General features: G+C 41.1%; 1 protein-coding gene and 1 long non-coding RNA gene across 2 annotated transcripts in view; both read right to left on the bottom strand.

Annotated features, from left to right (window-relative positions):
• ITGA4 (integrin subunit alpha 4) overlaps window positions 1–6,399 on the bottom strand; it is a 76,242-nt gene extending 69,843 nt beyond the window's left edge. Inside the window, 3 exon segments of the mRNA XM_032856051.1 lie at window positions 5,635–5,756; window positions 6,125–6,183; window positions 6,185–6,399. Of these exon segments, the coding sequence (XP_032711942.1) occupies window positions 5,635–5,756; window positions 6,125–6,183; window positions 6,185–6,322 (319 nt within the window). The 5' untranslated portion in view covers window positions 6,323–6,399.
• A 1,156-nt stretch (window positions 6,400–7,555) lies between these two features.
• The window catches only part of LOC116866842, an 84,410-nt gene continuing 67,430 nt past the window's right edge, over window positions 7,556–24,535 (bottom strand). Inside the window, exon 3 of the long non-coding RNA XR_004382486.1 lies at window positions 7,556–7,610. This is a non-coding gene — a long non-coding RNA (uncharacterized LOC116866842). The remainder of the gene's footprint in view (window positions 7,611–24,535) is intronic.

Genomic DNA, 24,535 nt, shown 5'->3' with positions numbered 1-24,535 from the left:
ATTATTAGATATCTATTCCCATGTCTTCCGTGGACAGCACCATCTTCCATCTAACAGCCCAAGTCTGAACCTTGAGTAACATCTTTGAAAGCTTCTTCCCTTTTATCTCTCTCACTTAATAATTACCAAGTCCTGTTGAGTCTGTCCTCTAAATAGCTGTATTTGCTCTTTCTTGCTGCCACAGTCTTAGAACAAGCACTTATCACATGTAGCCTAAACTAAAACAAAATCTTACTACAATTTGTTTCTCTACCTTCAGCCCTGACTCATGTACTCCGAAGCATTCCCTACCCTGCAACCAGAAGTATCTAAAACACAAATCTGATCATGTCACTCCCCAGCTTTAATTACCTATGAAAAGTTCACATGGCTTAACCAGAGCTCACAAGGTTGTACAAAAAATAATCCCTGATTAGCTCTCCCACCTACCATCCACTTCACACCCCACACTCCAATTGTACGCATTCCTCTTTTGTTTCAAAGATGCCATGCTCTCACAGACCAGGGTCTTCACACACATTGTTTGCTCTGCCTGGCACCCTTTACCATAAACCTCCTCTTCCGGCTAACTTCTGATAGTTATTCAGTCCTCCACTTGAACATCAATCCCCCAGGAAGTCACCACCTTATTTTCCTAATTAGATCCTCTCATCATGCTTTCCTTTAATAACCTATCCTACGGTCTCTAACCCCTCTTGGGGCAAAGACCATGTTTCTTTTCAACGTCCAAGTTTCTGGCCCTTTGGCACTCTTCAGCAAATGAAGGAATGAATAAATGACCCACATGTACAATGGATTGCCACATCTGGCTCTAGGATTGTTGCCTTCGGAGATATTCGGAGTCATTAGGAATATTACTCAGTGATCAGGTAAACTTAAGGCAAAAATGAAATGCATTTAGAAAACCTCAGCTCTCAAATTAGGTGGAAACTATTCTTTTAGAGACGGAGTTTGGGAAATTGCTGGAAATCAGGAAACTTAATTCTCTTAACATGATAGTTTATTAATGAAGCTCTCTGTCTTGATCTTCTGCATAATTAGAAACTATGTTCAGGGGCAATTTTTCAAAATGACCAGAGTGTATCAGTCTCAGCTTCATAAGGTACAATTTAAAGAGTATTGCAAATGAAGAAGAAATGTTATCAAGAACATTTTTGAAGTTTCAGCAGTGTGAGGTTTGCCTTTTAATGTTAAGCTAATAATTCCTGCAAATCAGGCAGAAGTGAGAATGAGGTAATCGTTAGTTTAATGATGCAATGCTAGTTAATCTCTTCCAAATAGGTTGTGTAAAATAACCCCTGAGGTTGGCTAGGGTGATTTAATTCTAGAAAGAAATCTAAAGAGGAATAATGATGACCAACTTGTGATGGATCATTGTTCTTTCTGGTAAAGAGAAGAGAGGCACCAGCAAGAACCTTAAAGGTCTAGTAATTATGCAGCACTAGGTATGGAAAAGAAAAGTGAAAGTCCTATTCATTTATGCACAGACACTTGGAAAGCACCTGTTAAAAAAAAAAAGCACCTGTTAAAAAGTTAGTGTTTTTTTCATGCAGGGGAATTATATTTCTCGAGAACAGTGGTGTCCAATAGAAATTATAATATAAGTCACATATGAAATATTTAATTTTATAGTAGTCACATTAAAAAAGTAAATGAAATAAGAACAATTTTTAAAATATACTTCTTTTAACCTAACACATCCAAAATATTATTATTTAAATATGTAATCAGTATTAATTCTAAAATATTTACTTTGGCATATAATTAATATCTAAGGAATAAAGGAGATATTTTATATTCTGTTTTTTGCACTAAGTCTTTGAAATCCATCATTTAATTTACATTACAGCACCTCTCACTGCAAACTAACTATATTTCATGTGCTCAATGGCCACAAGTGGATACTGGTTACCATACTGGGTACATTTGTAAATGTAGACTCTTATTCAGATATGTGTGTGTGTGTATGTGTGTGTGTGTGTGTGTGTGTGTGTGTGTAGCATGTGTATAATGCTATTAGTGGTGATTGTGAAGGAAGAAAAGATCTGGATGTCTTTTGAATGACCAAATAAAGACAATCTTTTTAGTGTAATTTTATAAACATTTATGTAATTATGTTCTAATTCTTTGAATATTAGTAATCCATGGAAAGTCTATGATTCCATATAGTAATGGAGTCATTATTTATAATGCCTTAATTTAGCAACCACCTATGATCAAAGTCTCCTCTAAAAAAGCCTCAGCAAGGACACCTGGGTGGCTCAGTTGTTAAGTGTCTGCCTTCAGCTCAGGTCATGATCCCAGGGTCTTGGAATCGAGTCCCACACTGGGTCCCTGCTCCGCAGGAAGCCTACTTCTCCCTCTACCACTCTCCTGCTTGTGTTCTCTCCTTCGCTGTCTCTTTCTCTGTCAAATAAATAGATAAAATCTTAAAAAACAAACAAACAAAAAAAACCTCAGCAAGGATACAGAATGCCTGAGTGGAAAAGCAACTGGATGTGTGAAATCACTATAGCCTCCTCAGACACAGCGTGTTTGGGAACAAGTCTGGGCTCAGACCCTCCTATGGGGAAACAACCTTCCTTTGGTTCACAGAGGGAAGTACCACAGAACTGAGGGGAGAGACACTTCTCAGTGTGGAAGATACTCTCAGGGAGGTGGAGGCAGCCTGTCTGCATGCAGGACCAAAAGCACCTCTTCACAAGTCACTTCACTTCACTAAAAAGGGTATCTTACTCTCAACACCTTACACCCTGAATGTTCTAGATAAATGGGCATCTGCTGCTCATTTCTGATTATGACTACAGTGAATATACCATAGCCTGTGACAACATTATCCAGGGAGGATGGCCTGCAATGGGAGGGTACTGATCTCTTCCAAGGGAGGAGTCCATCTGAGTCAAGCTTTGATGTGAAATTCTAACTGAGAACTAAAGACCAGTCTGTGTGGATAGTATTGAAATTATTATGAGATGGGCACCATTTTAAGAGATCTTCCAACTTCATCTCCTTGGTTGTCAGTTAAGCCATTCCAAAGGAAAGAAAACACCTTACTGACACGGCAGTCGTAGCTCCATACTTAGTGACTACTGTAAGATTTTTCCAGTTGGGTCCACAAGAAAATATTTTTCACCATGTTTCACCTCAACTGTTACCTCTTACTTCCTACATGTAACTTTTTGTTTAGTTTATTGATTGTCCCTATTTATTAACCTCAACCTGATTATAGCAGGTAACAGACAGATATAGTTTTAAGTAGAACACAGGGACAAAAAGAAATAAACTCATACTTTTAAAATACCTGTTATGTCAGGTATCAAGCTAAGCATTTTCTATACAGTATAGCTACCCCCACTTGAGACAGGATAACTGAATCCATCCTCATAAATCTCTAGAATTAGAATACTGTACGTGTCCATAGTTAACATACTTTTCTCCTTGAAGCTTTTCCACAGAAAACATTACACAGTCCACAAACCTGATAATCCTTAAATGTCTTTCACTACCAATTTGTTGTTTTTAGTGTTTCCTTTCTGGACTTCATCCCCAACCCCCTATTTTATAGGTTCAGGTTACTTCTGAGATTGTTCTGAATAGAAATACACAATTTATTTATTGAAGGAATAAGAGATATATTGTTTAAAATGTTCTATGAGAAACAACTTCAGTTGGTTCTTTTGCAAATATGCCAATCTATTACCACAGCTAGAAGTGTTTCAATTGACTGACTGACCAGAAAACTTGTCTTCCTTTTTGTCTTTTATCTCAGTCAACACCTTTTTTTGTGGACCAAAACTCTGAAAACTAAAAATGTCATTCAGCTTATCATTTCTAATTAAGTCTCTTATTCATCAAACTTTCACTTTGCCTTTATTCATTTATCCATCTAATAAATCTTCACTTAATTCCTGTTTCTGGCACATCAACCATGTGCATATTGCTCTGAGGATATGTCTATATTCAATCCCTTAGCTCCACATGCCCCCCAATTTAGGTTTTCCTTCCATTTCAACAGGCATTAGTATCTCAAATTGTGTGTGATATTATGACATGATCTTTCTGGTTAAACACAGACATCTAGAAATAGATTCAGTGCCCTTCCAGACAGGAAGTAGTTACAAGGCCATGGATCAGGAAACTGACAGGACAACAGAAATGAAACTTTTCCTTGCTGAGACTCTGTCAAGATCCTCTGGCAGATCAAGCTTGTCTCCTTCACTCCCTAATTCTTCATTCTACAACTCTTTCATATAAGGAAAATTATGCTTTGCAGAATTGTTCCAAATGGATAGGTCTATGAACATTATGCCTTCCTAGAGTGCCTTTTGGGATGGAAGAAACTTAATGAGAGGCCGGAGCTGATTCCACATGCTACAGACAACTGCTAGACTTTTCTGGATGCTCTCTGAGTTATGTGTATACTCTCTTTGAATTCATTCACAATAGGGGAAACCATCTTCCCAGCTGGAGTAAGCAACGATTATTATAAAAAGAAAAAGGGTTAAAGATACAGTAGCTTATCCCAAAGGTCTATTTATGCAAAGATAAATATGAAAAAAAGTACCAATTGTAACCTTTTATTCACCATTTGCAGATGATGTATCAGTAGGCAGACAACATACTGGACTCTTCATTTAATTTTATTTGCACTGAAGATGCATAAAGGAAAGGAAAGGGCTTGGAATTTGGAACCAAGCTGACTTGATTGACTTGAGGTCCCATCTTTCCTTCATTAGCTGAGTAACTTCAGAAAAAGTACTTGCAACCCTCTGAGTCACAGAGCCCTCATGTGTAAAGTAGGAACAATGCCAACCATGACCCAGTGGTGCTTTTGGGACGGAGGGGCAGAAGCAACACACATACCAGTGTCTAACTGTTTAGAACAAGATAGATCTAAATTAATATCAGTTCCCCTTTCTTTCCCCACATGTCTGTGCAAAACAACTTTGCTTTTGGCTTTGAAATGCAAACTTTCTCCCCCACCAAAATATACTTGTTCAAGTTGTCATCTAGCTAAGAAGAGACATTAAGAAATGACTTCAAGTAGAGTTATCCATTTAACACGGGAGTTTTGGGAGAGAAAAATGAACAATTATACCTCATTTTAACTATAGTAACAATGGAGATGCCAGTTTTTCCTTGTGCTCCTCTTTTACATTTCATATTCTAAACAAAACGGTAACATTTCCTTTTTGTTTTAGAAAGCCCTCAGGGTCCATGACAGGATATGGGATCAATTCCAACTGCTATTCCTCATCAGCTCCTTAGCCTGATCTTTAACAAGCCCGATACGTCAAAGATGGAAATAAAGTGCTTAAGTGATGGCCTAGCTGGATCCTGTCTTCAATGTGCTGAGAGCTTTAAAATGTGTTCTACATAAGGGACAGAGAAGGAGAGGTGAAGAGAATGTGTCCTAAGAACTTTCCTCTCCATAGTTTTGCCAGGGTACTCCAATCGTCCTCCTAAGCAAAAGGGAGAAAAACATTGACAGAAAGAAGGGAATCACTTTTGTTTTAACAAGGTTAGATGGTTTGGAGTGAAGAGTGAAAATCATTCATTTTAGACTAGAGTTAGACAACAATGAGTTTTTCCAGGACATATGCTAGTTCCCCCCCGGTCCTAGACCCAACTCACCCAGCTGGAGCTGTTCGCAATTCAGGTCTGGATTCTTTCCGATCTTGCATCTGTAAATCGCACCGGGATTGACCACTGAAGCGTTGGCAAGCCAATTGGCCGTGGGCGCCCCCACTACGAGCCTAAAGCGAGAAACGTGCACGTGCGTGCAGACGTGAGCTGTGCTGCCCACTGAACTCCTGGTCTCCACGATTCGCAGCTGGCAGGGGGGCCGCTCCCCCAAACCTCCATCTCCGCCCACCACCTCGCGCACCCAACCCGCCATCCCCAACTCGCAGCTCCTAGAGCCTCACGCCAGAACGCACCCCAGGCGTGCCACCCCGAGATCAGTTAGCTGCCCGAGCAGATCCAGCGAGCTGACCGTCCAGCGCTGCCCTTCTGGCTCCTCCAGAGGAAGGAAAGTTTGAACTGGGCAGGGAATCCCTGAGGCGCTGTTCTCGTTCTCTCGCGGCGCTCAAATGCCCAAAGCGCCCAGTCCCACTCCACTCACCATCGGTTCGCCCCGTGGCTGTGCAGCACCACCGAATAGCCGAACAGGGTGTTGGGGGGGGCCCTGGTAGAGCAGCGCGCTCTCGGTGTCCACGTTGTAGGGGCGCCCGGTCGGAACTCCCAGGCACAGCCACAGCAGCACCGCCTCCCAGACGGCGGCCCCTCGGGGACCGGGCCCGCACCTCGCTTCCCCAGCCATGCGCTCTCGGAGGAGAACATTCAACAGCAAACAGCCACTGTCCCAAAGTTGCGCGGGATGAGACGGTCGGCCAAGGGGAAGAGCGCCCCAAGAGAAGTGCAGCGTGTCCGGCGCCGGCGGGCGAGAGGAGAGGAGGGAGGGAGGGACACACAGAGGAAGGGAGGGGAAGTCGGACCGCCGCGGGCGGAGCAATCGAGGTTGATCTGGGATGCAGCAAGCCCGCAGGGCCCACGCCCCGCTTCTGCAGCCGGGAGCTGCGGGTGCTCGCGCGGTCCCGGGGCGCCGGCCTCTGGGTGGGGTCCCGGGCGTGGTGCGGAGGCACAGGACCCTGCGCGGTCTCGCCCCACGCGCGGCTGTAGGGGGCGCTGGGGGACCTCGGCTGCGCCTGACGCGAGTCCGGGCCGGGGCCTCCCAGCCCGCGGAGCGCGGGGTGACTCGGGACTCCCAGGATTTGCGAGAGGGGAGCTGGAAGGGACACGGGGCTTCTCCTTTTCACCGTGGTTAGGTCCGGCCGCGGAGCGGCGTGGCCCCAGCCTGACCCGCGCGCGCACCACGATGAGCGTAGGATCTCAGCGGCCTGCCTGGTGTGGCCCAAAAGAGGCCAGCCGCAAAACTCGGGCACCAGGACCGAGGCCGAGAACTGTCTGGATCTTTCGTGGATAAGCTCTATCTCTGGTAGTGGTGGGGGCTGGTGAGGGGCGGCGAGGGCATAAACAGCCACAAGAGAAATTAACCACAGGGCCACAAATTAAAGCCAAATAAACAAAAAGAACTCCCTGAAAGCTCCGGAGGCACGCTTTGGTGACAAAGACGTTTTGGCTATTCGCTTGAAAAGCCCTGCAGCCTTCAGTGCCCACTTCCTTCCTCCCTATACTTCTCTAAAGTCAGGGCTGTGTTCCTGAGAAGGGGTGAGCGGGCCAAACTGGATGGAACAGCGTTTAGGCTTGGCGGAGGCCAACGTGGAGGCCGGGTTAAGAAAGCACTCACTAACTCGGCCTCACGTTAAAGGTATCTTGGTCTGTTTCTTGATGCTCCTCCCTTCCATGCACCCATTGTTGCCGCTGGATACACCTGCCATCAGGGATGTAGACCCAGTACAAGGTCGAGAGAACCATAATGAGCCCCTGAAAATGCACTGGTGACCCACAGCACAACATACCAGAACCGGGTCGACGATTTTTATCCAGGGCTATCCAGATGTGCTTCAAGTTCTAGAGCAACGAGAGAGACAGCCATAGCCCCTTAGGCTGGTATTTCCAGGAGACACAGATCCAGTTATTAATTAATACTATATGAATAAAAAGAAAAAAAGAAAAAGGATTCATTAAAGCCAACGGAAATAGCGCATCTTCGGTTATAATGGCAGACACATCATTAAAATACTTGTTCCATCTTCCAGCATATTTACGGAACAGTCACTATGCTAAGCCCACAGGATATCTCAGTATGCAAGGCAGGACAAGTCTTCAGGAAAATTTTCAGCCAACAAACTTTTGGTAACTGGAGAAAGTTCTGAATGATTTAGGGACACTTAAAAAGAGATCTGAAAGCCAAAGAGGGGTAAGTTAGGCTGAGCAATCTGAGAGGGGGAATGAGGGATGATGCTGGCAGGGCCAGATAGAGGAACTGGCAGGGGGGCCTCTAGGCTGGAGCTTTTAGCTGCCCACACACAGGTTAGTACTACAGGAAGCTGGCTACGGAAGGAGGGACACATCATGAACCTCCTAAACCAGGTTAGGAATTTTTAACTCTCTGCTGGGGTGGTTAGGAAGCAGTTGAAAGATTTGTCTTGGGCTGTGTAAGATGTGTCAGGAAAAGACCGAAAACCTGATTTTGGAGGCTTCCTGCAACAGTAACTGTCAAGATGATGGTAGCCTACAGTAAGAAGGAGGGACAGAGGAAAAAAGAGATCCGAGAGATATCTGTGAGATAGAACCCAATAAGACCTGGTCATAGTATTGGTAAATACGAATGCAGAGCTGAGACAGAGTGAGAGTGTGTGAGTTTGGGATCTGGGTATATGGTGCTAATTCAAAGAGAAAAAAAAAAATGCACGGGAAGAATGAGGTTATGCCGGTGTGTGTGCGCGAGTGTGAATGTGTACGAAGGGCAGGCGCTGATGAACTGAATTTTAGGCAGGTGGAATTTGAGATGTCTGTGGGATGTTAGGATATTCTAGCCATACACAACCCAATTATTCTTACTCTTCTGTCAACAAACGGAACAAAAGCAACAGTGACACTCTCTCATTATTTGCAACAAATAAGAGGCAAATAATAGTATGTGATAAATGTGTTGTACAAATGAAATGAAGTGGCTTCCAGACAAGTAGCTATCAGGGACTCCTGGTGAAGCGTCCTGCTCTGTTTTTCCACTCAGGGTGTATTTCTTTTTGAGTAGATCAACATGCTGATTTCAATGGGATTTTACCACTAGCTCACATTGTTACCACTCTGAAATGAGCAATCCCTCTAGTTTGCAGCCACAACATTTTCAGTTGAAGCTCGAGAAACAGATACATCAAAGGCACTCCCACACCCCCCAGACTCCAGCCACAACACTGACCTGAATACCTTCCTCTTTCTTTCCCTCCCTTCACCAAATGCTTATGCAATGAAATCGACTCCACAGAATTTTTTTCATAGCATAATCAAGAAGAGTAACAGCCCCTAGGGCACTTGTTGGGGCACGACCTTATTTCTGTGAGTGTGGTGATGATTGTGGCTATAATTCACCACCTTTCCAGAAACAGCTACCCATCACTACTTCATACTCTGTATTAGCCTGACTTTCCCTCCTCCAAGAGTTAGAGAAAACAGTTCAGTTTTGTTAAGTCAAGAGGAATAAAGGGTGTCTAATGTTGCCCAAAGATACTGTTATCTAATAACTGCCTTTGTAGGCAAGTGTGAGAATCATGTGGGGGGAGGAGGATAGATGGGGAAAAGAGGACAACTTTTCAAAATGACTTATGCCTATTCCTCACCCTCAACTGAACGTAAATAAGCAGTCATCCAATTAATACGTGCCGTTTGATCAATAGGTTACAGGTGGCCACTGTGTGCCAGGAGCTGCATCAAGGCCTTCACATAAAAGTAAAAGATGAGATCCGAGTAATCTCTATCCTCGGTAAAAAGTCCTCCCCAGTAGAGAAGATTCGAATATGGGCTCACCCAGCTTCTCAGAGTGAGCATTTCTCCTCCTCGAAATTCTCTCTTCTAGGGATACTGCCTTTTCGAGCCCCCCTTCTGCCTCCTGAGCTCCAGATTCATATGTTTTATTGCCTACCTGACCTCTCTACTTGGGTGTCTAGTGGGCATTGTGAATATAACGTACCTAACACTGAGTTTTGTTCCTCACTTGAGTCTAAACTATTCCTCCACCGAATCTTTTCCTTTCTAGTGAATAGCACTCCATCTGCCCCATTGTTCAGACCAGAAATCTGGAAAGTAATCCTTGACTTCTTCCTCTCTCTAGTCCCCATACTTAATCCACCAATCATCAAGGTCTATCAATTCAACCTTCAGACTCTATCTCAAGTTGATCTACCTTCTTCTGTCCTTCTGTTATGTCCTGCTGTCCTTCTGTTCTGTCTGTCTCCGGGTCCCCTCTTCTAGGCGGAGAAATGTCACCTGGATTTTTCAATAATCCACTACCTGGTTTCCTGACTCATCCCTCCCCACACTGTCAATCAGAGAAGCTATAGTGAACTTTTAAAATTCTAAATCAAATCATGCATGCTACTCCCTTGTGTAAATCCTTCCAATAGTTTCCCACTGCTCTTCTAGTACAAACTTAATGTGGCCTACAAAGACCCAATTTTCTGGGGTCCGACTACTTTGCACACTTGCCATTGGCCACTTGCCCAGGTCATGGTGTTTTAGCCACCCAGGCCTTCCTTGATTTCCCTAAGTGCATTGAAGTTTTTTCACCCTTGGGGCTTCTGTCCATGTTGTTCCCTCTGCCTGGACACACAACCTCTGACTTTTCACGTCATTCCTATCTTTCTTCAGCCTTAATCTAAAGGTCTCCTCCCAGAGGACTTCCTTGCTCGCCCATTTAAAATAGGTTACCATGCTGTTCTTTCACAGGCTATGCTGTTTATGCTCTTCAAAGCCCCTTAACTCGTAATCATATACGTATTTGCTTTTTCATTTTGTCTTTCTCTCTAGAATATGAGCATAGAACACTTGTGTTGTGTTGTTGGAGTTGTTCACCCCAGATCTCCAGCACCTGGTATCTGGCTGGCACAGAACAGGTGCTCCATAAATATTTTTTGAATGGTCCTTGTGTGATTTGAACTTTTTACATTAGTAATGTCATAAATGGAGAGAAATATGAATGTTTATAAGTTTATTTTCATGCATCATTATATGCAAAACAATGTGTTACGTCCCTTAGGAGATGCAAAGACATGTCAAGTTAGGTCCTACTCTCAAGCAGCTTACAGTTTTCAAGGAGACAGATGATATGGTTTAGAGAACCAGCCAATATAGTCAATTGTGAATGTCATATACATTGCAGGGGAGAAGGGACCATTAGTTGAGAGCAAATGGTGTTGGCATGGAGGGCAGTCTCGAGACCTAAATTTAGGTACAGTGTGTAAGGGAGGGGAAATTGAAGAATTGGTATGATACACTGGGGGAAAAATTGACATGATTTGGCAAGTACAGGTAATATGGAGAAGTAAGGTATGACAGGCATTTTTAGGCCAGGTGACTGAGACAATGGTGATGCCATGAAAAGCAACATGAAAAGCCCAGGAAAGAGTGGGAATGGAGAGGAAAGGAAGAGTGGGTTTGGATAATGCTGGGTGGGTTTTAGAGATTAATCTATGACAGTAGAATAATCAGATATGTCTGGCAAGTACTGTTGGTTAGTTTTTCTTTTCCTTTTCCTTTATTTTTTTAAAATTACTAAAGTAAAAGCATGCGCTAAGTAAAACAATTAGTGATCTGTAAAGAAAATGTTTTCAGTCTCTCCCCAACTCCCTTTAATCCACTCTTCTGAGGCACCTCCTCCCCTGTCCTCAGTAACTTGACTGCACTCAAGTGCTTGTCCCAAGGTCTGCTCTTGGGGCATTCAAACTAAGTCAATAAAGGATTTTTTGGTTGCTTTGTTTTATTTTTACAGTAATATAGTTCCCAACAACAAACCAGCAGCTCTAATTCTTTTATCCTGAAAGATAATATTAGCCCAGATTTCCTGATGCTTGAATATAAATATCAATTGACAAGTTTGCTTTTAAAGAACCATGAAACAAGGCACCTCCTCAATCATAAGAGTTCTGAAACCTGCTGAGATACTGTGTGGGACACACTCTCGAATTCCTCACTGGAAAAACGAGAGGCTGGAGCATTTACCCAAGACCCATTCTCTACTTGGTAAGTGGGAACTTTGCTGGTCACACTTTGCAGGCCAGCACAGGCAGAGGAGAGACACGGACTCCCTGCAAAGCTGCTAGTGTACTGAAAGGGCGCACCCAACAGCAGGGGAGCTCAGGAAACCCAGAGGGTGGGTCATCGAAGATGTCTGTTACTACTGCCAATCCAAACCCTGGGTGGTGCATTAGTGTTGCTCAAACAGCTTTTAATCTCTTAAATTGTCTCTGTTTGGATGGGGGAAATGAATGACTGTGGGTAAAGTACTTAATACAGTGCTTAGCACATAATCAATACAGAATAAATAGTAGCCCTTACTCCTTCATTCTTTTTTTTTTTTTATCATCATCATCATTGTCATCGTCATTAATGATATAACTTATGTAGAAATAAAGTACCTCTAGGGATAACCAATGTATGGAAATCTGAGCTCAGGGCTCATATGTGGAAGGCTGTCCAAGTTATAAGTGGCATTTTCTGTCTCTAATTGCTTATATTTATTATCCACTCATTCAACAAATATTTAGGGAACACCTATTATGTGTAGCTGAGAGATGCTGTACATAACATGGTATACAGATTTGGGATCCTTATCCTTTTTTAGATATGCCTTCCAATAGGCAATCAGACAAGAAATAACAATTTCCTGTTTTTAGTCTTGTGGCTTTTCAATACATTGACATATATAAGCACATGATTTTTTTTTTTTCCCCCTGTAGTACAAATACAAATATGTCATTTCCCCATTCAGGGACTCCTAATGGCTCCTACCCCAACTCAACCCAATTAAATTAGGATATCTTACCTGGGTTTAATGCCTTCTTCTTCTTCTTCTTCTTTTTTTTTTTTTTTTTTTTTTAACCTACCCTAAACATAGCCTTCCCTCTGGAAATGTTCCCTTTAATTTGGGGTATCAACAGATGAAGAAATAACTATTTAAGCCAGTAGGTACCCAATGGCATACAAAATGGGACACAACAGAGGAATTCAAGAGACAGAGAGGTTTCTTCTTTCTGGGGTGTTTGTGCAATTTTTCTGGAATAGAAGGGCAATTCTGAGACATTTTCTTTTTACAGTCTTTTCAAAACTCCTGAAACTACTGATACTTTATAACTTCTTAAACCAAGTCTATTTCATGCTTCAGTTCAGAAAAAGAAACAATTGCTCCTTTTGTTACAATGTATAGAGGACCTAGTCTAAAGCCATTTTCCCCACTGAGCACATAGTTATTATGTGACAACATTTTATCTCATAAGTAATCTGACCTGGGAGATCGGATTTGTGCACTGGAATGATTTAACAACTGGTCCACGCAGGGATCTCAGAGGTTCACATGACACACAGATAGTTCACAGTATCACTCTCCTATATTCTCAGAGGCTAGAGTGATAGTAAAAGTGCTAGACAACGGTGTCTTATCCAAAGCCTCTCATAGGATGACCTCATCTGGCAAAATAGCATTCCTAGGCATTTTGGAGAGGGATGTGGTGAATAAACAGTGTAAAATTGTCTAATCATGGGTAAAGTTATATCACACAACAAACATTTATGTACATATGTTCCAAGTACTTTGAAGACACAAAAGAAATGAAAGATATGTTCCTATTCTCAAATAGCTGTCAATCTGATTAGACTACATACACAAACTTCAAACCAGAAAACAATTTCAAAGCAACATAACAAAATACAGTATGAATAGAGCAAAAATTATATAATGTAATAGGGATGTGTTCAAAGTAGCTAAACGTTCTGTGGGGGGACTAAAGGGGAAAAATCTAGTTTAAGCCGACTTTCTTCCTTTTCTTTTCTTCTTTTTAAACCAGACCACTCTGAAAGAACATGGAGATTATTCTTTGTAGACCAGATAAAAGATAAGAGAACATCAGAGACTAAAATATCATCAGTAAATAGGAGGAATGTAAACAGTGAAGAGGAGCTATACCCCTTTGTAAGAATAATGAGAAATAAGAAAAATAATTTAATGTACCACAGTTTCCTGAATTGTTTAAAATCCTACAGAGATTTTAGAATTATTTCTAATTTGGATTAGTAAAATATAATGAATAATACTACAAAAACTAATTTTAGCTCTATCTCGTGGCTATGCATTGGAAGACCAGCAGACAGACTGGATATTCTATTTTTGGTGCACACTGAAGATCGGCTTTGTTTATAACAGTTGCACGGTATATTGACCCAGTAAAGTAAATTTCCTCTGTTTATAGAAACTAGAAAAACTATGTTGGTTTTAAAGCCACATGTTGTCATAAGGAACTCATTAGAATTATGGATAAGAGTGGGAAAAAAATCTATTTCATATCCATCTTTTGTTGTTGTCTAAGGGATGGTAATACTAATTCAACACAATAATAATAATATAAACATTTTCTTTGTGACCTGTAGAGATATTTTTTACTTTTCATGCTTCACATAAGAATACACAGGCTTTATTTTATTTTTTAAGATTTATTTATTTATTTTAGAGAAAGAGCTGGGGGTGGGGGGGCTGCAGAGAGAGAGGAGAGAGAATCTCAAGCAGATTCTGAGCTGAGTGCAGAGCCTGATGTGGGGCTTGATCTCACAACCCTGAGATCATGACCTGAGCCAAAACCAAGAGTCAGACGCTTAACTGACTGACTATGCCACCCAAGCCCCAAGGCAGGCTTTTTTAAAAACCAGTTTTAGAGACCATAGAGTGATTTGGGAGACCTGAAGTCTAATAATGAAACTGTCCTTATATTTTTATAATTTCTTTATTATTAAAACGAGAGGGTTCAATTAGATCGTCACTAATGTTATTTCTGTTTCGAAAATGTTACTGTTTTAAGTTACCATATACAGCTGGGGAACTGTATACTTTCAGAGCCTACAAGAGGAGTCAGGAAATCACACAGACAGGCAGGTGGAAAGCATTCAGTTCAGTCATTAAGTATTTAAAATGTGAGATGTAAATGTAAGGAGAAAAATATGAATCTTGAATAAATGTCAACATTTATATGTCTGTACGTCAAAATCTACAACTGGCTATCTGTGTATCAGTCAATCATCTGTCTTTTATATGCTGGGTTAGTTAAGTATGTGCTGAATAGAAATGCTTAACTTTTCTTTCCACAAATGTCAGATAACACTCTTTTCTAGCTGTGATGTTATGATAGAGTAAGAAATATATATTTTGGTCTTTGTGTCCAGCTCCTGGCCAGAGCTCCTAAGGTCTTGTAATTGCCCAAGTGATAAAGGTGAAAGGAGCACCTTGGTTATAATATTTAGATTTTGTTTCCAGCTCCTGAAATAGAATATCCCTCTGGAGGGATAAAGGTGACTTTTGGAAAGCCCCTGAAAATTGGGGCTGTTTGCCAGGAGAACCAGCCATGTGATTAGATGATTGGAATTTTGAACCCCATTCCCCAACCTCCAGGAGAGAGAAGGGAGGCTACAAATTAGGTTCAATCACTAAGGATCAATGATTTAATCAAGTGTGTCTGTGTAATGGAACCTCTCAAAAACTCTAGATGATGGGCTGCAGAGAGCTTCTGGGTTGGTGAACAGTGAGGTTTTGGGAGGGTGGTGTGCCCAGAGAGGACATGGAAGCTCGGCACATCTCCCCACCCCCACACCTTGCCCTATGCATCTCTTCCATCTGGCTATTCCTGAGTTGTATCCTCTATGATAAACTGGTAAATAGAGTGTTTCCCTGAGTTTTGTAAACCATTCTAGCTACTTATGGAGCTAAGGACAGGGTCATGGGTACCCCTAATTTTTAACCAGTCAGTCAGAAGTATGGGAGGCTTTTATTTCTGACTGGCCTCTTTCTTTGTGGGACTGAGCCCTTAACCTGTAGGGTCTGTGTTACCTCTGGGTGTCAGTGTCAAAACTGAATTAAATCATAGGACACCCAGATGGTGTCTGCAGAGAATTAGAGAATTACCCGGTACAGAAAACCCACACACTTGGTGTCAGAAGTGATTAATGTAGAGAAAAGAAACAGTTTCTTCCCTTATGAGGTTTCACAATTGCCTTGCCCAAGACTCATTTCCCTTTGTACTCATATATATGTGGTCTTCTGATAAATGACCAAAAAATAAATTACACTTGTATGGATCTTTACAATTTACAGAGTATATTTTCTGAACTGCACTAAAGTAGCTGTGAAATAATTATCAGTAAAGCTTGAGATCCCAGGGGCATTGTATGGTGTGAAAGGAAAGAATACAAAACGCAGCATGGTAGTCAAAGGTATACTTTTAAATTAAAGAGAGAGAGATTGAGAGAGATGATTTTCATCTTAGCCTTAAACTGAGAGTTCCTCTTCTCATCGATAGATGAGCAACTAAGAGCAGCACCAGTGCAAACTCAGAGACAAATGTCAAAAGGCATCTAGACAGATCACAAACACTTAGATCTCAGTGGTAGGGAGAACCGCAGAGACAACATTTCCAAATACGCAGACCTCATTAAAGATTATTTTGTAGCACAATTGGAGAACACTGTAACCTCTATTAATGGACACTGAGCTTTGAGTAATTGTACGTAAAGAACTGAGAATCCTCTCTATGTAGGGTTAACTGCCCTAAAAAAAGGAAGTGTCAGCCCAGCCTCATTAATGTGAGGCCAGCATAAACTGGGGCATAGAGGTAAAGAAGGTACAGGAACCAGGTCAAGAGAATAGATAAGAAACAGCATTGACCATGTTAACAACTGCGTTTTGTCGTCATCGTTGTTCGTTTCTGTTTTTTGTTTTCCCTCTTTGGCCTCGACAAAATAAAGACCATTACTGATAATTCAGGGAGGAGAGATTGAACTTTTAATATAAGGAGTTTGCACCTTAGCTGATATCTTTTAATGTTAATATGATTATAGGTCGTTCACACTCCTTTGTGAGTTTCGTCAGTCCTAGTTGCTGCATTTATTCCTAGTACAAACTGCTGAGATACCAGTTCTAATTACAGGTAGAACTCTGACCTAGTCAATACTCCGCTACCTAGAATACTCACCAGTTAAATAGGAGATAATGCCGTCTTACTGAGGCTTATTCCTGGCTCCTTAAGTAAACTTTATATTACAGGTTTAATCCTTAGAAGACAATACTGAGTAAGGTAGAATAATTTCTTTTGTTTTAGAGATGAGGCAGCAGCTTCTGAAGTGTTAACTGGCTTGCTCCAGGCCAGTAACCACAGTCCTGACCCCCCCTCCAATTTCCTTTACAGGGAGACTGGATTAGCCAATCCGGAGGGACAACCAATCTGACTGGTTTGCCACGGTCTCTGGGAGTAGCACCAGGCAAAAACAGAAAGACCTTCCTCAAGTCTGAGTTAGGGAAACTAAGATTAATCCATTCAAATGAAGAATAAAAACGAGGGGGGGGGCGGTTAGAAGAAGAATGCAAAACTAAGGTTCAGGAAACAGGTGGAGACTGACAAAAGGAGTGGGTCTCAATGTCCCTGCGTAATCACTGTGATCAGAGCTGAAGAATCTGATTTGTCTTGACTGGCTTTGGTGTCTTAAAGATACAAAGATTGCCTGTGGAAAGGGGCATCTTATAGCATTAATAAGTGACTAAGGGGGCACCTGGATGGCACCATAGGTTAAGCGGCCACCTCTTGGTTTCAGCTCAAGTCGTGATCTCAGGGTCATGAGATCGAGCCCAGAGTCAGGGTCTGCACTCAGTGTGAAGTCTGACTAAGTTTCTCTGCCCCTCCCCCTCCTCTCTCAAATAAATAAATAAATCTTAAAAAAAAAAATTCAACCTGGTCTGCTATTCAAATAAATTTATTTATTTATTTACTATTTCTTTCCAATCAATACACTCCAGGACCTATGCTGTGTATAGAGAAGTTCAGTATCTAAAGAAATCTTGCCTTTGCAGGTTGAGAGCATCTATTTAACTCCTAGCTTAGCTGAAACTTAGCTTAGATTCACAATGTTTTCCTTGTAAATTAAGGAAGTTTAGGGAATTTAAACTTTTCACCACTCTATCAAGATAATTTTGAGAAGCTGCTGTGCCTTACCTAGTGCCTTTCCCAGGCCTAAGAGGTTAGTATTGGAAATAAGGCTGAGGGAATGAAGTTACACAAAATGACCTTCTAGATCTATGTAAGTCAAATCTTCGTCATGAGACTTTTCATTAAAAAATAATTACTGCAGGGGCTCCTGGGTGGCTCAGTGGGTTAAGCCTCTGCCTTCGGCTCTAGGTCATGATCTCAGGGTTCTGGGATCGAGCTCCACATTGGGCTCTCTGCTCGGCAGGGAGCCTGCTTCCTCCTCTCTCTCTGCCTGCCTCTCTGCCTACTGTGATCTCTATCTGTCAAATAAATAAATAAAGTCTTGAAAAAAAAAAAAAACAACAATTACTGCACCACCTGACCCACCTACATTCAAGTATAAATATAAAAGTAAATGTTTCAACCCTTATTCAGAGTAATTTTCAGGTTATTCACAGTTGAGACATAATTGCCCCTTCTACATTTCTGCCGATAATTAAGGTGGGTTATCTCAAAATTTAACTGAACTCCAATAAGTTAATAGTATAAAGGATGCACTCCAAGCCTTCAGCAAGCTTGCAAAATTCTTCAGAGGCAGCTGGCATGGGCTGGCAGGAAAGCCATGAGCCCTGTGGTAGACAGAGCAGAGTCTGGGCAGAAATGATCCTAATCCATGTCTGGCTCTCTGACCACTGACCACTGGTCACTTCCACAAGCCTCACATTTTATTCAGACATGGAAAAAATGACTACATAGCTTTCGGCTATTAAGTGTTTTTGAAAGTGTTCATAAATCTTTATGAAATCCAATTCAGTCTTCAACTAGTAGTAGTTCAAGGAGTGAGCAAAAATGCCTTCATAGCTCTGTTGAAAAAATTTTCATTGAGTCAAATGAAATTCTAGTGGTTTGACAGAAATGAATCCTTGTTTTGGGGTCAACATCAACATTGACAATGCTTACTGCCAATGGGCACGTTAGCAACTCTGAACCCCTGAGGCTGGTTACAAAATGAAAACAGGAGAGCAGAATGAAGACAGGGCAGGACTAAGCCTCTTCCACAGCCCTCAAAGACTTCCATCCTCAGAGCACACTGTTACTAGCACTAGCCTGGTTTTAAAGTCAAGAGAACAGTTTTGAGAAACAAAACAAAACAAACAAACAAACAAAAAACTCCCAGATTTCATAACCTCATTTGATAATCTTTCAGACAGGACCTTCAAATGGCTTTTGTCTCTGGTTTAGAGGAAATCCTCATTTTTCACCAGAGAGCTCAGCTACACAACGGCTACAGATATCGTCTGAAGTGAAATGATAGTCTGACTTGTAAACAACATCCCAAGATCTCCTGTATGGGAACTGAACCTACGAGAGAAACATTTGTCTGAGGTTAAGCCTGCTTGTTCTCTTATGCTCCTCTTGTATGTGTAACTCAGACGTCTGTTAACAGATAAAATCTGCATGGCTTCTTCTGGAAGCTCCCTGACCACTCATCTGTGCCCATATCCCTCAGAGATCTGCTTCCTCTCATGTCCCTCTTTCGCAAGCACAGCTCTGCTATCATTTCTTTGGCCCATGCTGTGAAACTGTCTAGTCTACCGGGATATCCATTTTAAGCCTGGCTTTATCGTGATAATCAAGTCTTAGGCATCAGCAAGTCAACTATAGACAAGTTCCCAGTTTCCTTCATATTCCTCCCAAGCCTATATATCTATTCTATCTCTCAGCGAGTATTTACTGACGCCTACCCTATGCAGGGCACGGTGCTTGGTGCTACAAATGCAAACATAAATAAGACAGAATCCCGTACTCAAGGAAATTACAGCATGTAGATGCAAGATCAACATATAACAAAGTACTACCCTTTTTTAAATTGCGATATTCCATGTGGGAACAAAGAAGATGTGGTCAACCGCAAGGGTCAGGAAAAGCTTATTTAAGGTCGGCGCATCTAAGTTGAATCTTCTGATACAAGAAGGTGCTCGCTGAGTAGGGGGTGAAGCTCAAAGACAGCATGAAATACGTAGTGCACTTAGGGGACTTGAGACACTTGGCATAGATCGGGGAGTAGCAGGAAGAGACGTCAAAGTAGTAGGTAGGAATTAGAGTATGCAAAGCTCATATGCCACGCTAAAGAATATGAATTCTTATTCTATTCAGAAAAAAAGTATGCAGTAGAAAAACATGCCTAGAGAGATCAGGGTTTGAATAGGAAATTAGAAGCAGAGAGTCTAAATGATGTATAAGAGACATGCCAAGAGCTCAAATTAAATGGGTCTTAAAGGGCTAAAGAGAAAGGGATGAGGCAAGGGTAAGGGAGGAAGTGAGTATGGTGTCCACAGTTCTTGGGTGACTGGGTATTATCATTCACTGTGATAAGAGGTTAAGGGGAGAAGCAGATCTGCATGGGAGGATAATTATGACAGGGTTGGTCGTTGAGTTTGAGTTTTCTGAGACACATGCAATGACTATGTTCCAGAGAAATTAGATGGAGATACCCCTGTGCCAAAGATAAGATCTTTGTAGCATCATAAACATGCAAGTAGATGATGAAGAGCACACGGAAAAGGAGAGAAATAGAGCACTGGAGAGAATCGTGGAGGACACCAGAGTTCTGGGTCAGGCAGAGGAAAAGCAACCCACAACTGAGTCTAAGAGGAAATCATCAGGGAGGGGAGAGAACCAGAGAAAGGTCAGCTTTCTGAGGACCAAGAGGACAGACTATTAAAAGAAAGTGGCCTCCATGTGAATAGGATTGATGGCACAAATACTATGGGGACTTAGCAGTTTGGGTGCACAGTGAAGGGGTTGAGCTGTAATCCCAGTGTCGTGTTCTTAGGAAAATCTGCTGATTACCCCAGGTGGTGGCAGAGTAGTCCTCAGTAATAGTAAAACACCTGGAGAATGTCTTCTAAGACAGTGTTTCTCAAACTTTAATGGGTGTATGAATCACTTGGAAATCTTGTTAAAATGTGAATTCTGATTTAGTCGCTTTGGGGTGAAGCCCAAGATTCTGCATTTCTACCTAGTTTCCAGATGATGCCAAAGCTGCTAGGCTATGGATCACACTTTGAGTAGTAAGATCTCCGAGAATATTCTTAGTTGAGTTTCATTACACAGTTATACCAGTCAAGTACAAAGTCTATTGTCAGAAATGCCAGAAAAAATCTGAACTGAGCAGCTAAGTATAAATCACTCTTTTCTGCTAACATTTGGTGGTTGAGAAATTAAATTAGATGGTGTACTGAAAATCTATTTTGACATTTAGTTATAAACTATATTAATCCTTTTTTATGATGAGATAAAATTTCACAGCATGCTTTTACTACCAGATTCAATGAATTATACTTAGAAATCAATCCTATTCTCCCTATGACTGTAAATAGTCATGGAAAAATTTCTAGTGTAGTTCATATTCTTTATTAAGTGTTTTTTTTTAAATAATGACAGAATGAACTATTAGTATAGAAGACTCTTAGCCCCTTCCTTCTGTCTTTCCTTCCTTCCTTCCTTTCTTCCATACTTCTTTCTTGGGATGAGGGTAGGAGCTTCCATAATAACTCAAGTTCATAATGAGTCTCTTAGCAACAGTAGTTTTCTAGCTGTATCTTTATTGAAACAACTTTTCTAATTCTTGAGAATAAGTATGATTTATGAGAATCCAAATCTTAGCACCGAACATCCCAAGTAGTTGATCTGTTTTTATCTTAGAGGACATTAACACTTAAATCTTTAGATATTTTCAGCCTGCTGTGAGTTCTCTCAGCACATCCTTGACATACCATGATTTTGATGAATATTTGATTAGATAAAATTCACTCTTTTGTCCAATATAATCACAATGGTGTTCTGAAGAAGACTAATTCTGTGAACCATCCCTGAATGGGAATTCTATGGTCACATACATTTGGAAAAATTTAGTTTCTTTAGCTCTCTCTTAGATAAAACACACAGATATTAAAACAAACAAACAAACAAACAAAAACTTTGAGAATAAACCAATTGTGCTCTATCACAGTGATCCTCAAATTTATTATTTAGAATACACAGAATACATTTTGGGAAATGTTTTTCTTTTTCCATGTTCTATAATCAAGTTGTTGGTGTGAAGCAGAGCTGGACAGAATGAACGCCTTTCCTTCTATCATCAATAAGAAGAAAGCCTTCATAGAAGCGTCCTCCAAAAGACTTTCTCTGAAGTCTTTTTGGATAACCAGGACATTCTGAGCTGTGTTAGGAAAGTGAATGTGTAAAAAGCAGGGATGGGATGGTCAGGATACCATTAGACTAATCATAATTTATCACCTGGAGCTGGTATACCAGATTCATTTCAGAGGACTATTAGCAAGGAATGAGAGGGGATGGCTTCCAGGAAGGCAACTAACAAAGCCTACAGGAGATTTTTCAAAAACGTGTTTACCTCCACCATTTTCATACTGGTATAGGTCACCATTTTTTTTTTTTCATTTCTGTAAAAGCCATTCTACCGGTGCTTCCATTCTTGTCCCCTTATGATTAATTCTCCCCACAGCTACCAGAGAATCGTCATTTAAAAACATAAATCAAATCACATTCTTTCCCTGCTTAAACCCTTCCAATGGCTTTTTGTTTCTTTCAGCATAGACTCCAGCCCCTTGTAGTCCTGTCCTTTTTCCTTTTTTTTCCAAGATGCCAGACTATTTTTCCCTTTCTTTCCTTCCTCCCTTTCTCCATCCCTCCCTATCTCCCTTTTTCTTTTCTCTCTCTCTCCTTTCTTTCTCCCTCTCCTTTCTCTATCTCCCTTCCTTCCTTCCTTCCTCCCTGTCTCCCTCCCTTTCTCTCTCTTTCCTTTCTTCCTTTCTCTTTTCCTTTCCCTTCTCTTTTCTCCTTTCTCTTTTGCTCTTGCCACTTTCTACCTTCTGCCCAGAAGTTTCATTCTTCAGATTTTCATATCATTTGTTCCCTTATTCTCTGATCATATGTCACCTTCTCCAGGAGAAACTCCCTGATCAGGCTTTCAAAGATACCTGCTTTATTTTTCTTCTGTACATTTTTTTGGGGGTCATATACATTTATACTTGCCTATTTTATGCAGCCTTCATTAGAATCTTGAAACACGAGTTCATCTCTGTATGTTTAATACCTAGTGCATCAGGCAGTAGGCTCACAAACATTCATGGAATGAATGAATGAAATTTATAAAGTTAAAAGAGAAAGCTGTCATAGCCAGTTAAAAGATGTGATGGGATGTTTGTAAAGTAGACTATAGAGTAATTGAAATCATTTAGAGACTTCTACTTAATTTATAATTTCTCTGTGTAGAAAAGAACCAGTTAACATCCTTGAACTCCTTTAAACCAAGGGATGAGGCTGAATTTACTGGGTGTGAGCAAGGCTAAACAATTATATTTGCAGTGGTTGATGTTGAAGTTCTGTACCTTCTATTCCACTCAAACCTCCATCTGAGCCGCCTCTTAATACCTCTCTCACCTACACTATCATAATGATGTTGGAACCAGAGTCATCAGCATAAGGGAGAGCTACCTTTAAAAGATTTAGGAATGTGGCTGTGATTCTTAATATCACAGATTGAAACGGAAAAGAAACATTTCTGCATTAGACAGAATCTAGGATGCCTTCCACATACCAGGTTTTGAATTTCAGTTTCCCATTCAGCCAAAAACTGATCCGTCCCTTACATGCAAATTCTATTTAAAAGAAACTTCCTTGAGAAGCTTCTTATAAGACATTAAAATTCAAGTCTAGGTTATTCATAAATTTACCAGTTTTATCTGGGTTGTGCATTGGTTTACATATAAAGAGCCCAAATTAATTTTCCTTGTATGTAAGAACATTTTGAGTAAAGACGACATGGTCAGACTTTAACACATTGCCTGATTGCTGTTCAAACCAATATTTTAAAAGCTTATAGCTTGCCTATCATACCTTGCTCTTATAGTATATATTAAATTCAAGGAGCAAGATTTATATTAGAAGTTAGATTGGAAATCTGGAACTGATTAAAAACATTCACTTTTAACTTATGGCCTTAGTCCCAGAAGTTTTATATTAGCAATGTAAAGCATTCCAAGCTAATAGAAAAATTGGATTAAAATTAATGTGAGGTTACTTTTCAAAAGCCTTTGTAGTTATGTCAATGACCTGATGATAAACGTTCAAGGAATATTTTCACCACGAAGAACACTTTATACACAACCATTGCATCCTGGGCACACCACAGTGTGCTTTTGGATGGTAGACACAGAATTGTTGTAGAAGGCAGGACTAAGAAGTAGCTGTGGCAGGGCCTGCTGGCTGTACACCAGGGTTTACTCTCTCCTTATTCCCTAGTAATACAGTTAGGCTAGGGAGCTGACTACTGAGTCAGGGCTCTATTTTCTAGCATTGCCACCCCTCCCCCAGTCCTTGCAGCTTAACATGGCTGTGTGACTTCATTTTCACTGGGGGGTGGCGTGGGGGGGGAGGGATAAAGGAAAGTGCTGTGTGCCCCTTCCAGTACTAAGTCTTAAAACATTGTGCATATGCTCCTTCATGCATTTTCCCCCTCAACCAAGCCAGAACAAATTCTATTTAAAGGAATCTGCCTTAGAATACACTCCTTATGGGGATACAGGAAACAATCTCCGTGATAATGGAGAAAGAAGATGGAAGGAACCTGGATTCCTAATGGTATGGAGCATAGCAGTCTGCTTACTTGCCCCAGACTGATACATGAGTAAGAAATAAGAGTCATTTTTAAAGCCTCTCTCTTGTTAAGACTCACTTGGGTAGCATTATAGCACCTCAGCCCTTTTACGCTAAATAGTACAGGTATTAAAGGCATCTTTGGTGCCCTCCCCCTCCCTTTCACACTGCTCTGT

Source organism: Lontra canadensis, unplaced genomic scaffold (assembly GCF_010015895.1).
Source record: "Lontra canadensis isolate GAN:19392208 unplaced genomic scaffold, GSC_riverotter_1.0 scaffold11, whole genome shotgun sequence".
Classification (NCBI taxonomy): Eukaryota; Metazoa; Chordata; class Mammalia; order Carnivora; family Mustelidae; genus Lontra; species Lontra canadensis.
The sequence above is the reverse complement of the archived record's forward strand: the minus strand, read 5'-3'. Positions and strand labels throughout refer to the sequence as shown.